At 47.7% G+C, this 15,495-nt stretch overlaps 1 protein-coding gene across 6 annotated transcripts in view; it reads right to left on the bottom strand.

The window, feature by feature from the left end:
• Positions 1–15,495, bottom strand: part of CUX2 (cut like homeobox 2) — a 241,003-nt gene that overhangs the window by 199,586 nt on the left and 25,922 nt on the right. Inside the window, exons 1-3 of one of the 6 annotated variants that reach the window (XM_074356277.1) lie at positions 11,573–11,739; positions 10,342–10,452; positions 9,609–9,705 (exon numbers count right to left, since the gene is read on the bottom strand). The exons of 4 other annotated variants lie outside the window; for them this stretch is intronic. In XM_074356277.1, coding sequence (XP_074212378.1) covers positions 9,609–9,626 — 18 coding nt within the window. In that variant the 5' untranslated portion in view covers positions 9,627–9,705; positions 10,342–10,452; positions 11,573–11,739. Of the gene's footprint in view, positions 1–9,608; positions 9,706–10,341; positions 10,453–11,572; positions 11,740–15,495 lie in introns of those variants that run through there. One more of the 6 variants, XM_074356281.1, reaches the window with a different exon arrangement.

Below are 15,495 nucleotides of genomic sequence, written 5' to 3'. Positions count from 1 at the left end.
ATGTGCCAGGATTTGAACCCTCAAGGACTGAGGGAAGTGATTTGATGGCTTAAAAAAGGTGCGCTCTTCCTCTCTTGGTTCTGCACCCATTTCTGTGATGTTAACTGTCTTCCTCTCCCAGGCCACACTCACCTCATTAAAGGCCCCTGGCAGCGACAGTTTCCTATAATATAAATTGGCTGGTTCCTCATTAACTATGAAAGACCTAAATGCTGATCACCTCAATCAATATGTTCTAAGCTCTCACCATTTATAAAAAGAAATAATCAGGTCAGCTGAACCTGTTCCCTGTAATCAAAATGTTCCCGTCCTCAGTGCACCTCTGGCCACTTGATTCCAGACGCCAGTGGGCTCAGCATTTTCTCTATCATGAAATAAACTTCATCTTAAGTCCTGAACTCCTGAAATCCATTGCTCTTGTGACAATAAAAATGCCAGCCATGATATAATAGGAATATTTAACCTCCAGTGTCACCAATGTTTTCAGCAGCTGCACAGAGCTTGTTCTAGCTCACTGACAGGGCTGGCAGCCCAGCCTGGGAGATTACTGTGCCCATTTTCAGAGAGGCCCCAACTTGCACTGTGTTTCTTTCAGGTTAAGTAGAAGGCATCCAGGAATTATGTTGCTGGAATCAGGCTGGGCACAAGGTAGGAAACTCTGGCTTCTCTGCCAGCTGCTGCTGTTCCTAATTTCTGATCTCATGCCGTTAAGATATCTCCCAAGCCAATGCCGGGCACAAGAAGAGGCTTTTCGTCAACATTCACTCAGATAATAATGCTCTGAGCATGTGTTTTGTGCAGGCCCTTGCTGGGAGCTGGGAGGCAGGAGGGAGCAAGAAGACTTCTCAGAGCTTACACTTCAATGGGGGAGAGAGACCCCAATACAATAAACAACCTGATACACAATTATAAATGGAGACAAATGCTGGGAGGAGAGTCAAAGGGTGCTGACAGAAGAATAAAGGGGGGAAATGCGCTTTTGCAAAAATGGTCAGAGAAAGCCTCTTTGAGGAGAGAATGGAGCTAAAGTAACCAGCTAGAAGAAGAGCATCCTGGCAGAAGGAATGGCATGTGCACAGGTCCTGGGGCACAAGCAAGCTTAGTGTATTTCAGAAACCAGAAGCATTTAGGGAAGTCTCTGGCTTTGTCTCCTTTCACGCTCCCCCTCACTCACTCGGTCCCATCCACGCTGTCTTCCATGATGTTTCTCAAATCTTCCAAACACATTTCCCCTTCGTGGAATGACCGGAACCCCCTCCCACAGCTTTTCGCATGGCCTCTCCAGATGATGTGCTGGTAAATGCTTAATAATCAGCTCCCTGGAAAAAAAGCTCAAATTTGTGGCATTTGCCAATTTCCATGGTGTTAATACTCCCACCCTAGCTAATTTCAAACTACCAATCAGACACCACTGAACAAGGGGCTGGGAAGAGATGGGTGCAACTGGCTCTCGTGAGCCTGCACAAGCCAACTCCAGCACACCACTGGCTTGCTCCCTCATTTCATTCAGGCCTTTAAACACCACCTCTTCAGAGAAGCTTGTCCTGTTCCCCACATCAAAAACAGCACCCCCATTGCCATCCTCCGCCCTGTTTCACTTTTTGTCCGCTCCTCTCACACCTGATACTCATTTGTTTCTCTACCGCTTGTCTCCCCTGACTGGCAGGGCAGCTCCATGAAGGCAAGGAATCACTAGTGTCCAGGACAATGCCTGGCACAAAGCAGATGCTCAATAAACATTAAGAGCATAATAGGATGATGTGAAGGCCCACGTGTTTGGGCTGCACTGATGAGAAGATGGGGCTGGGTCCAATTGCCCATGGCCTGGTGACTCTGATGTGGGCAATGACTTTTCCCTGGGAAGCTTCTGAGCAACTGAGCAATGAGACTGACTTGAGTTTTAAGACACCCCATTTGGATGATGCACGGGGAGAAGCCCAGAAGTTGAAGTCAGGAGCTTCCTGAGGATGCTTCAGTGGCAGAGAGTGGAAGACACCGAGAGACACCCCTGAACCGCGTTCTGCAGCAAGAATCCTCAAGACTTGGGAGTGGGTGGGGCATGAGGACACTGGCTGGACCCCGAGGCCTCCGCAAATCCTGTGCACCCAGCAGGAGCCTCTCCAGGAGGGGGTCGCCAGGGAACCTGGGTGACGGCAGGCCTGGTGGGCCGTCTGCCAACCTACCCACCATGTGGTTCCTCATTATACAGTGCAGTTGCTGCTGCCAAGCCTTCGCAGCCACTCTCATACCGTTTTGCTTTTAAAATAGAAGTTTCCTGTGAAATTGCAAATAATTCATCGCTGAGAGTCCTTAAAACGTTCACAGGTATTTAAAATGCTATATAATCAAGTTCGCAAAAATATAAAGTGTAAGCGTTAAAATACTTTAATGTTCTAATTAAAACCAACCACTTACGCCCTCGTGCTGACTCCTGTTTACTATTTCCGTAATAGCCAATGGCCTGTTCTGGAAAAAAATTTTTTTAATTGGCGTTTAAAAAAAAAAAGGAGAAAGTTAAGTTTGCTCTTTCTAGCAGTGCCCTGAAAAAACTAAAACTCACACTCTCAAAATACCTACAGGTTGCTGACTGCTAATGCATGGCGGGGGTAAGAGGATAAAGAGGGCCCCTCAGCCCACTCCCCTGGAAACAGGGACTGGGCAGGAATTAGAGAAAAGGGAGCAGAAAACCTTTATGTCTCAGGGTTGTGAGAATGCCCACCACCCCAGACACCACCAAGCACTCCACTCCACCAACTGGTCCTCACTATTGGAAGCTAGGAGGGAACTCATACTTGTTTGTAAGGTTTAATGAGATGAGCCAAGGCTCTATCTGCTCCATAAACCCTGATTTCTGTGCAGCACAGCCATGATGGTTTTGCATATGCTGTTCCCTTGCACTTCCCCCTGCAAACTTCTACTCAACCTTCTATTCTTGGCTCAAGTGTCACCTCCTTAAAGTAGCCTTCCCTGATTACCTCCACGTCAGGATTCAAGTTAATTGCCCTGTTGTCTGGTCTGCTCTTGCTGCTTTCCTGTCCAAGGTTTGGCTTGTCACCCTGCCTCCACCAAAGTCGTCAAGAATGAGCAGGTTCTCAGGTCAAACGTGGGCCATCCTATGGATGGCAACCCTAACTGCTTGCTGGGCCTCTCCTCCTAACGCTGGCTCCCAAAACACAAACTCCCACGTGCTTCCTTTCTTGGCACTGAGTGCCATCCGTAATCATACATTATCTCCCTATTTGCTTGCTCAGCAGCCCCCTCTCCTCTAAGCTATAATCTGATCCATGAGATCAGAGGCATTACAGGTGCCCAGGGCCCACCTATGTGCACACAGTAGGTGCTCACTAAATGGCATAGAAAATGGTCTCTTAGCTCCCTCCTCAATCTTGGTCCTTTTCTTAAAGTGGCTCCTATCTGGCTTATTCATTCATTCATTCACTCAACACCACCACCCTCCCCTTTACCTAGGACCCACTTTGTGTCAACCCCTGGAGACATGCCAAGATGCAATGACTCTGGGGTCCCCAGTCCCCTTCACTCCAAAGGGTTCTGCTTCCTTTCCCATCTGTCCACAGCCCCATTAACCTGTCAGGCCCTGGGCCTTGGACCCTGGTCCCTAGAAGACCAGGCTCCAACATCTCTCTTCTCCACAGTCTCCTTGACCTACTAATTCCTAGCCTTCTGGTCCTTGTTCTCAAAGGCCTCTAGCACCTGTACCCTCCTTCCTCATTCCTGCCCTACTTCTAGGCTGCATCACTGTTCACCTGCATGCTGGCTGCTCCCTGCTCCCACCCAATTTGACACAGTGGTTCTTGGCCGGGGGTGACTGTATCCCCCAGGGGACACTTGGCAATAGCTGGAGACATTTTTGATTGTCACAGTTAGGGTGGAGGCAGCTGGCAATCCAGTGGGCAGAGGCCAGAGATGCTGCTTAACATTCTACAATGTACAGGACAGCCCCCTACAACCAAATGGCCCAAAATGTCAATCATGTGGAAGCTGAGAAACCTTGGGATAAAAGGATCTTTTAAGCATACCTCCAAATATCTCACTCTCCTGCTCAAATATCTTCTATGGCTCCCTATGGCCCATCAAGCTATCCAGCAAGACCTCTTCATGACATTCAGAATCCTGCATTCTCCCAGCCTAACTCCCACATCTCCCTTTCGCACATAAGCCAAGCTGGCCTGCATAGTGCTTCCCAGCCTTGACCTTGGTCTACTGACCTTGGCCCTTGCCAATGCTGTACTCTCCTCCATCTGTCAGTCTGTCAAGTCTCCCAGCTTTCAAGGCATATATTAAATGTTCCCAGGCTCCCCAGCTGACCTAACCTCTGTCTTTCCTCTGCGTCCATGCCCTGGGCTTCAATTTCCCCCAGGCCACCTGCCACCCCTGTCCACTATGGTCACTGCTATTGGTTGGTTCTCTCAGACTCTTTGGGAAACTTCGTCTCACTCATCTCTCCCCGCCAAAGTGCCCAACACAGTACAGGAGGCATTCAAACACCTCCGCCCACTTACGTTTCAATCCAGAAATTCCCCCCAAATGCAACCAGTTCAGGCCATCAGCCTCTTATTTGGACTGATTCCAATCCCCTTAGTTTCCATTTACAACGTATTGTGATTTCCACATTTCCTCTTCTCTGTTTTCCCTTCATCTCAGCTTGATGCAGAGGCCGGAACTGCTCTGTCCACAATGTGAGCAGAGACACAGATGCTACCAATCCACCTGCTGCCTGCGCACAGACCCCCACCTGCCCTGGGGGTGGTCCTGCTCTTTTGTAGCAGCTTGATTTCAAACGACAAGGTAAAACATCTTCAATGCTGGAAACCTAAAAGCTGCCTTAAGAAAGTCAAACACAAAAATCACCTATAATCTCTACCAACCAAAGAAAATGCAGAAGAGATCCAGGAACCATTCCACTCAGGAATGAGGGAGCTGGAGCATTTATACACCACCTTCTGAGACCGAGGGCTGCTCCCAAGAGCTCCCCGCATTCTGGCCTGCTCCACTCTCAGGAAAGTGGTCTTAAGGTTTTGGACATAAGCCCCCAGGGACCAGAGATACAACAAAAGCAGGTGGAAGCCTGTCAGAAGACACTGGAAAGTCACAGGGGACCGGTGTCAGCGTCTGCTGATCTGCTTTTGCCTCTGCCTCAGGCTACACGGTAGATAACCACTGCCCCAGCACGAATTCACGTTACATCTAGCAACTGTCTTCATCTTCATTTGGGGATCACCATCCTATCCAGTCCCACTCCCTCCCAACTACTGTGAACATCTGCTGTGCTTTCCTGGCCAGATAGCATCGGAATTTTCTTCTTGTGGATGGAGAAGACCCCCTTACATGAGTCTTGGTGGGAGGCTGAGTTGATTTCTGTTGTTTGCAGTTAAGAGTCCTGGATGGGGTACCTCCCAGATCACAGGGGTGAAGCTTGAGACCCAGGCATAGGCCAACAAACAAATCTCATTTCCCTAGACTGGGGAGGCTCTGCTTTTTTAACTTACAAAAATTACGTGCTAAAAAAAAATAAAAAAGATCACACACTATGTGCTGTTCACCCTCAGCTTTTAACCACATGACAATATGCTGAGGATGTTCCCCCAGGACAATAAATATCAGCTGGTTTTTCCCTTCTTAAAAAAATCCAGTTTCCATACTTTTCCAAAAAATGAAAATGAAATCAAATGAACTTTGCTTGGAACAATTTGAGACACTCCTTGAGAAAGTTGGAATCCCAGGGGGTGTCTGCAAGCCTCGGCTAGACACTCTGGGTGGATGACAGTCAAAAGGCAAACCAGAGGATCATGCCCTACCACTGCAGTAGTTAGTCAGGACTGGTGACACAGTGGCTGGGGCTGGTCCCTGGGTCCCAGACACCAACTCCACTTCCCTGAAATGCTGCCATAACCAGGGGGCCTTTAGTGTTCACTTTGTACTTATAACTATAACAGCTCCTATTTATTGAAGAATTACTGTGTTGGGAGCTGTACCAAAAACTCAACATCCATGTCACTGAATCTTCTTGGCAACTCTATGACAGCTATTATCAACAACATCTCCATTTTTAAGGTAAGGAAACTGAGGTTCACAAAAATTCAGCAGCAGTACTATTAGCAGTAATAATGGCTCACATCTGTTGAATGCTTACTATGTACCAGGCACTGTTCTAAGTGCCTTACATTGATTTATTTCATTTCTTCAATAGATATTTGCTGAGCACCTACTCTGTGCCAAGCTCCATTTTAGGTGCTAGGAAGACAGCAGTAAGCAGAACAGACAAAAATCTCTGCCCTGCTGGGGCAGCTATTTTAATGGGAGAAACCAGTAAGCAAGGTAAATGGTTAAAAGCTATAATATGATCAATCATGTTAAGTGCTAAGGAAGGAAAAATACATAGCAGGGAAAGGAAGAATGGGGGTGTGTGTGTGTATGTGTGAGTGTGTGTGAGTGTAAGTGTGTGAGTATGCACACACTGTGAAATTTTAGTTTGGGTGGCGAGAGGGCTTCCCTGGGAATGTAACTTCTGAGTAAAGACCAAAGTGAAGGAGCAAGCTATGCCAACATGTGAGAAAAGAGGGAAAAGCAACAAGGAGAAGGCCAGAGATTATCATCATTCCCATTTTACAGATGAAAAACCGAGACCCAGAGAACAGAAATGATTGCTTGGTCACATAGCAAGCAAGTGGATGTGCCCGGACTGGTACCTGGGTCTTCTGACACTAGATCAGATAGTTCTTTCCACTGAGATCCCTCAGCGAGCAATTACTCTATGCCACATCTGGATTAAGATGCTTGTGAGAGCCTGTCTGTCACCAAGGAGAGCTGGGAAGTGAGGCTGGCATCCTTCCACACAGTCCAAAGCCATGTGGGCACTCCCAGCTTGTGCACACACACAGGTGTGCATGCAGGCCCTCTGCCCCCCAATAATGTGGGTGCAAGAACAGTGTCGCTGAGGGATGTGCAACGATTAAGCTAATAAATAAAGCCGTCCAATCGATGGTTCCTGGAGCAGAGCACTGGGGAATGAGAAATTGCTACTCATGCAGGGAAAATCCAGCTCCTCCAAGACCCACCAAACCACAGCTTCAACCAACAGCAACAGGGAAGAATAGCTGAGCAGGAAGAGAGAGGCCAGGGCCTAACAAGGGTAAAGCTGTGTGATCACAGGCAAGCAACTGCCCCTCTCTGAGCTTCATCTATAAAACAGGAGTGGTAACACCAGTCCTCAGTCCAAATGCTACTGCAGGTCCAACCCAGTGAATGTCACAGTGCATCACAAATGGTATGGACAATTCTGACCAGGTAACACATGCCTGTAGCATAAATTCAGAGGCTACAAAAGGGTATAGAGGAGAAATTCAATCTCCCACCCAGCCCATGTCCTCCTGCCAGGGGTAACCACTGTTGGCAGTTTCTTATGAGTCCTTCTGGAAAGTTCTATACCAACAATTATTCTCACTTGCTTGTCTGTGCAAAGAGCAATTTGTCTGAGGTCACTGGCTTGTAAAAGGCAGTGCTGAGACTGGAAGCCCCACATCAATCTGACTTCATAGCCCAAGTCCCCAGCCTCTGTGCCACCCTGCTCCCAGCTGAGGGAAAGTCTGGAATATCAGTCCACAGACAAGCAGGGTTCTGCCACAAAGAATTCCTCCACTCCCCGGGACCAGGTCACTGCAGACCAGGGGCTACAGACCTCATGAGGCTATACCGAGGCCCCAGCTGGCCCGAGCACCACCTCCTCTTCCTTGGCCACCTGGCTATGGACCAGAATTGCCAAATCTGTCACCACCCACTGGACAGCTACAGTAGACCCCTCAGCAGAGACGTCCCATTCCTACAGCCCACTCTAATGCAAAACTTGAATAAGCCACTCCTTCGCTCAAAACCTTCCCAGGGCACTGCAGATAAAAACCAAAGTCCTCCTCCAACCTAATCCAGCCCTTGTTCACCTGTCCAACCTCCTCTTCCATCTCCCTCCCCCTTGTCACCTCATCACTCACCTGCCACCTGGCCTAGCTGGCTCCTCCAGCACACGTGCTGGCCCTTCTGGCTCTCTTCCCTTCTCCCTTCATTCAGAGAGAACTTTCTGGCTCACATTCAGAATGAAATGGTCTTGTTATTTTTTTGTCAGAGCTTCCTCACAAGACTTTGCATGTTTTATAATTATATACCTTGTCATTCCTTCACTGCCTGCCCGCCTCCCCTCAGCCAGAATGTATACTCTTTGCGGGCAAGAATCTTGTCTCAATAAACAGCTTCCTCTCTGATGCCCAACGCAGTGCCTGGCACACAGTGTGGGCTCGACTGTTGAATGAATAAATAAAGTGACCAGAAGTGACACCCTCCACAATGAACCATCTATGCATTCAATTTGCTCACTGGCCCACTTTCATATGAATGTTTCGAAAATTTCAGAGGATAGGGCTGGAAACCCCAGCAACCCCCAGTGGTAAAAAGCCTTTGCCACCCCATGGCTACCGCCTGGACTCCCTTTGTCTTCTCTCTTCTTCCATGCTGTTGCATTAAGCAAAATTTCTCCATTGGCAAATAAATGCTTTTTCCATCAATAACCGCGGATGACTAAATCAAACCTTTAGCTGCTGTTCTTATCTCTTAAACAGACCCATGGATTTCCCAACTAATCAGAAGGTGAATCAAACACTGCCATTTGAGGTGGGAGATAATCCAGTCAATTTCTTCCAGGAGGAGGGATCTGGGTGGGAATTTGCGTACGGCCCCCAAAAAACAAACACTCTTGTAAATAAAGGCGGCCTCCATCCTGTCTCCACAATGCAACTCTTATTGAGTGAGTCAGGTGTTTGGCTGATTAAAAATTGATCCATTTCAAAATCTAATCAACAGAATAGGATTCTTTCATACGTTATCAAGAGAGCTGCTGACATCGAAAACCAAACCTGTTATTAACCCATGAACTCCAGTGACCCGCTGCTCGCCGCTCTGCGGGACCGTAAATTATTCAGTGGTCCAAGACCAGGGCTGGTGAGCCTGATGGATTTAGATGGGGGCGCAGCCCAGGGGGTTCAGGTCGATGGCGTGGCCCTGTGGGTCCCCAGAGACCTGGGTTCCAGACACTCGAGGTTTTCGTATCATGACCACGAATACATTAGCCCTGTCCGCCTGGGCTTTGCCACGGCTGTGCCTTTGACAGAAAAGCCTGTCTCAACTTCCCAAGCAGAGCAGGCAGGCTGGCCCAGGCCTCAGGGAGCTGCAGGGCTGGGGAATGATATTATCCCTAATTCCCAAGTTAATAAATTATTTTCTTTGAACTACAGAAAAGGCAAAAATAAACAAAGACAAGGGGGGCCTGGCTGCATTTTGCAAACAGTTAGGAACAGGCCATACAGTCAGTTCAAATATTTCACCTCCTCATGCAAGAAAGAGCTCTGTTGCAATGGGACTGTTTAAAAGATGAGATGAAAAAAAAGCCAGCCATTGGCTGTTTATGTGTCTGCGGGGCCCAGAGGGGCCAAGGGCTTTCTCGCCAACTTCTAGACTCTCTGACCTTGAATTAAAGCCTCATTAAGAGTCATATCTTATAAAAACAAGAGCAGAGTAAATAAAGGGCTTTTTAAAAGGACACATACCCACGCCAAAGTTTCCATCCTGCTAAGCAAGCAGGAAATCCAGCGGCAGCAAAAGCTGTAGTTGGCATTATTTTGGGGTCCGTATTCCACAGCTGACCTGATTAGAAAGAAGGATTTAGAAAGGAAAAATGTAGTCTCAGGCAGGGCTGGAAGGAGACTGGAAACTGGGAGAAGAAATTTGGACTGTTTGCTGAGTAACAAAGGGGACCAAGGCAAGTCACTTTCTTGTTCTCAACAAGGAGACCCCAGAGGAGTGTAGATGCCATCATGGGCCCCTCAGAACAGCTGCTGAGAGAACCAGAAAGGCTCTGTAGGCAAACAGGGTTCAAATCCCAGCTCCACATTTCCTGGCTCTGCGAGCTTGAGCAAGAGACTCAATCACTCTTAGCCTTGGTGTTCTCATCCAATCAAATGGGAATAATGAAACAGCTTTGTTTCATTAAAAAAATTTTAATTCAGCTATGGGTTTTAAGGTAATCTTTATTTGGGAGGCACACAGGAATTACTCAAATGTTCAACAAATGGCATCTGTTGTTTTTGTTGTTAATATTATTGCTATTATTATGCGAGGTGTTTTGCACTCCTTGGAGGAGTGTGTGATAAAGTCAGCAGTAAATTAGCACCCTCCTCAACTGCACGGTCCCAACCTAAATGCTGGACCCTCATAAAAATAATGATTCCGACCTTCCTCTCCAGCACACAAGGCTTTATTGGTGGGAACTCCAGAAAGTACCTATACAAAGGTTGAAAGCCCAGGTCCTGGGTTCAGATTCCAGCTCTGCCACCTGCTAGCTGTGTGACTCTGGGAAAATGAATGCACCTCTCTGAAAGTCAGCTTTCAGAACTTTAAAAAAAAAAGAGATGTTAATAACATGGACTTCGTAGAACTCACATATAAGCACAGTTCCTGGCACACAGTAAGCCTTTAATTAATGCTGGCTATCATCATCATCATCATCATCATCATCATCATCATCATCATCATCATCATCATCATCATTCTGACTCAGTTTCCACTTGATCAAGTGATTATTTTGTCCATTTACTACTGAGAGTTGAACCTGGCAAGGGCCTCTTGCTCAAAGACCCTAGGTGAGTCACTCCACCTGTCTGATTCCTGGGTTCTTCACCCATAAGGGTAAATAATGAGAACTATAAACTCCAAAAGACAAGGCCCTCATCTGGCCTGGTAACAACACTTGCTCCCTCAGTCTAGAACAACACCCAGCTACAACAAGCATTTAAAGAAACAAAGTACTACAATTAAACATCAGCTTGATAAGTTCCTTCCCAGAAAAGTCTGTGCCCGGCACAAGCTGTCATGCAAGAAAGGTGAATATCTCCCTCACCAAACCCAAACCCAAACTCTGAAGACGCCCTCCTTGCTAGGGGAAGCATCCAGCCCACCTTAAACTGCCTGGATACTTTGGTTCTGTCCTAGAGAGCATTCAGGAGGCCAGGGAGAGGCTGAGTCCTCAGCAAACTCTTATAGACCACCAGGAATCCTCTCTTAAATAATAATATATTTATAAGTCTGAGGCCCTTCTGACCTCTTCTCAAAGCAATAGCATCCTCTGAAGGCCCCAGGACCCGATCATATTGATCCTGTCTGAGCTGTAATTCCGTGGCTTTGAGTTGAGCAGACAGGGTCGGCCTGCCCAGCTGGCTGCGGCCAGGCAGCTCTTGGGTGCCCAGCAGCAGCTGGGAAGAAAAAGAAATCAGATCTGCCCTCCAAAGGAGGGGAGAGCAGCTGCTCCTGTGCGCAGGACTGAGGGTGGGGGCAGGAGCTGGTGGTGAACATCTCGTTTGTCCACTCCTGCCCTCAGGCCTGGCCTGGCCCCAGCTGGGCCAGAAGAGACCCCAGAGGTGGAATGAATGGACCATGAGTCCTTGAGGCTCTCTGGTCAAGAAGCGGCATGGCGAGAGGAATCCAGGCCCTGGCCCTTGGCCAGGCCAGATCTTACCCGGTCAGACGGTGCAGTCTCTCAGGAGGCCTCAGGTCAGGACTCAAAGGACACTGTGCCCTCAAGAGCAACGGTCAGAATCTGGCAGACACTTTGAGCTGAGACAGGCTCTCAGGCCAGCCAGGCCCTCCCTGCTGCTGGGGCTGCCGTCTACTGTTTACCTGCTGCCTGTTTTCCTCATGACAGGGCTTCCAAGAAGTGCAGACAGAAATCAATGCAGCTGGTCCTGGTGCCCACTCCCCCCACCTTTCCCTTCCACTGCCAAAGTTCAGTGCCACTTCCTGTAAAGCTGAGGCGGGCTCTGAGCTGAGCTAAGGGGCAGCCAAAAGTGAGGACACCCCCTCAGCCCCCTGCCCAGGCTGGGAAAGGCCAGTCAAGGCCAGACCCTTTACCTTCACCCACAGGGGAGCACTGACTGGCAGGGAGCAGCAAGGAAGAGTTTTCCCTGCCCCGCCGTCCACAGAGCACATCACAAACATGGCTGAGTAGGAGTTTATCTTAAAGTCTTGCTCTCAGTCACCTGGGGCCTTGGTTAAAAATTCAGTCTCTTAACCCAGCCTTGGGGATTCAGTTTCAAGAGATTTAGGGTGGGGCCAGGATTCTGCACTTTAACAAGCCCCTAGGTGACTCAGCTGAGAAGCCAAGTTTGAGAAACACTATTTGTATACTAAGATGCAGCTTCCAGAGTGCTAACCACTGCCACGCTCAGAAGAGAAAAGAACTGGAATTAAGAGGATAGCTAGCTCAATGCAGGACACTCAGGTCAATCTGAATTCCGATAAACAAGATTTTTTTTAGTATAAGTATGTCCCAAATATTGCATGAGATATATTAAAAATCATTTGTTGTTTATCTGAAATTCAAATCTAACTAGGCATCCTATATTTTCATTTTTTAGTTTTTGCAAAATCTGGCACCCCAAACTGAAAACCATTTACCATTCCACAACAAAGAATTACTGACATAAACCACAGCTCACCCATGTGAGAGAGTATTTATAGCCACTAAAATGGACAGCAGCGGTCAACACAGCACTTGCCCTGTTCCCCATGCCTCACATACATCAATGAACTCAGGTATTCGCCAAATAACAGAGGCAGTCACCGTTACTGTCCCTGTTTGACAGAAGAGGAAACTGAGGCACAAAGAGGTGAATTCACTTGGCTAAGGCCACACAGCTAGAGAGTGGCAGAGCCGAGGATTAAACTAAAGGAAGTCAGGTTCCTGAGCTAAGTGCAGATTTAATCATTTTATTGCTCTCTAATGGAAGAATAAAAGATAAAAGACATAAATGACTAGACCATGTAACCTAGCCTGAGGTGGAATAATACTTACCCATGACTTCATTCTATAAAATTTATATATAAAATATAGATAAAGACATTAGAAATGATTAGGGCATACACAGCTGGCAGAAGTATAAGCTGGTACAACCACTTTGAAAACCACTTGGCAAACACTATACAGAAGCCATGCATATACCTCTCTGTAACCTGGCAAGTCCACTCCCTGATACATTCCCGGGGTCTCCACCAGAGGCAATTCTGTCTACCTCTGAGGGAATACTGGGCAATCCCTGGGGATCCTTTGGATGGATGCTACTGGTACCTAGTGGGCAGAGGCCAGGGATGTTGCTAAACATCCTCCATGGTCAGGACAGCCCCCACCACAAAGAATCATCCAGCCTCAAATGTCAACAGTGCCAAGATCGAGAAACTCTGATTTATACTCAAGAAAAACGTGTGAATTGGTTTACCCAAGAGACTCAGGCACCAATGTTCCTAAAAGCACTGTTGGTAGGAGCCCCCAGCTGGAAGCCACCCAAATGCCCATCAATGGGAGAATGGATGAATAAATTGTGGTCTCCTCACACAACAGAACGCTAGACGGGAACGGGAATGAATGAACTACAGCTACACACAACAATGTGGGCAAATCTTAAGAACATAATGTTGGTGAAAGAAGCCAGACACAAAAGAGCACATGCTGGGTGATTCCTTTCACATAAAGTTCACAAACAAGCAAAACTAACGCATGCTGTTAGGAGTCAGGATGCGTCACCCTTGGGGCATGGGTTGGCAGTGACTTGGGCGGGGGCTTGATGGGGCTTCTGGAGTGGAGGACAAGGATATTTCTTAATCTGAGTAATGGTTCCATGTTTGTTACAAGTCAAGCTAAACACGTATGATCCATGTCCTGTTCTGTATGTTTCCTACGTCATGACAAAAAGTCTAACGCAGTTGCACAAAGGATTATAGGAATAGAAGAAACAAAACTGTATGGGGGTGAAGAGGCTAGGGGTGCGGGGACTTGCTTTTGACAGGAAGACAAACAAATATGGACAAAATACCACTAAATAAATAAAGCAGGCTTTCTCCGACCTTGGGATGGAAGGGCTGTCAAGTGGGAAGTCTTAAAGAGAGATGCAGGGTGCTTCTGGAGACGGGAGCAGCATCTAAACTTTACTGAGCACTCACTACGTGCCAGGCGTCATGCTAAGGAAGTGCTTTACCTGTATTGTCTTCACTGAACCCAACGCCCTCACTCAACAGAAGGGAAAACAGGCTCAGAGAAGTGACAGGGTTGGCTCAGTGAGGATGGCAGAGCTGGGATTTGAATGCACATCAAGCCTGATTCCAGAGCCACATTCTTAACCATGAGATTTCCCTCCTACTCTCGCACAGGAGAGCCACGGTGGCACCACCACCCTTCTCTCCTCTCAGGGGTCCACCTGGAGCTCCCAGACCCCCGAGGAGGCACAGAAGTCAGGAAAGAAGGGAACAGAGTTGAACCGGGAAAGGCAGAGCAGGTGGGCTACAAAGCGCTGCTGCAGGGCCGTGCTGGGAACACAGTCGAAAATACCAGCTGCTCCAAACAACATCGCCTTTAATCTCTTCAGAAAATGGATGCTGCTCTTGGGTCCCCGGAGAGCCCAAAGTTTGGGCTGAAGGCTTTCTGGAAAAAAGCTGTTGCCAGCGTCTCCACAGTCAGTCACCCCGGGTGACGTCTGACACTCCACCGCGGCACTGGCTGACAAGCATCTTCAAAGGACAGAAATCAGCAGCTTAGCCGTCTTTTCATACAGATGTCATTAACCCACAGGAAGCGCTCTCCCTGCGCATTGTGAGAGTTATTTTGGTTTAAGGAAGCCAACCCCAGAGCAAACCCAAGAAAGAAATCAAAGGAAGGGGGGAAAAAGAGGAACTCTGGCAAAATGAGGAAAAGTGGCATTTGGGTAAACTGCACACAAAACAATTTTTTTCAAAATGGTCTTTTTTGAGATCAAAGATGAGGGGGAAAAACTGTAATGAACGTCAGCAAGTGTGGTGGGCTCAGGGAAATGCGTGGGACTTTGAGGGTATCTGCAGGCCACGTTTAAAGAGTGAGCAAAATCCATTCTCGATGAGCCAGACTTGCTGGGCTTATGTGTGACCAGGGAGGAGAATGGGTGTCACTTGTACAGAGCTAAACCCCCTTCATCACTCATCCAGACCCTGGCACCAGTAGGGGCTCAATAAATGTTGGCTGAGCTGGATCCAAGCCCTGGGAAAAGGTAGGATGGAGAGATTCTCCAGGGGATGTCTGACCTCTGAGAGTGAAAAAGTGGGCCCTGACCCCAGGGCAAGTGACAAGGGTCAGATCATCTGACAAGCAGGGGGGCTGCCAAACATTCTAAAGAATCCTAAAGGAGAAACTCAGCTTTCCATTACACTGAAAGGACTTCATGTCTAGTAATTTGGGAGATAAGATAACCTGAAAATGCTCACACTACAAAACACCCAGAAATAATAGATGAGATATACCAACATCCCTTTAAATATATAGGTCAGTTCAGTAAGAAAGTAAGAGAAATTCTCAAGGGCCAAAACTAAAGAGGGAACTCAAAATCAGACTGCTAAGTATGTGAACTGATACTTCAGTGC

This window comes from Camelus bactrianus, chromosome 32, assembly GCF_048773025.1.
Source record: "Camelus bactrianus isolate YW-2024 breed Bactrian camel chromosome 32, ASM4877302v1, whole genome shotgun sequence".
In the NCBI taxonomy this organism is placed as follows: domain Eukaryota; kingdom Metazoa; phylum Chordata; class Mammalia; order Artiodactyla; family Camelidae; genus Camelus; species Camelus bactrianus.
The sequence above is the reverse complement of the archived record's forward strand: the minus strand, read 5'-3'. Positions and strand labels throughout refer to the sequence as shown.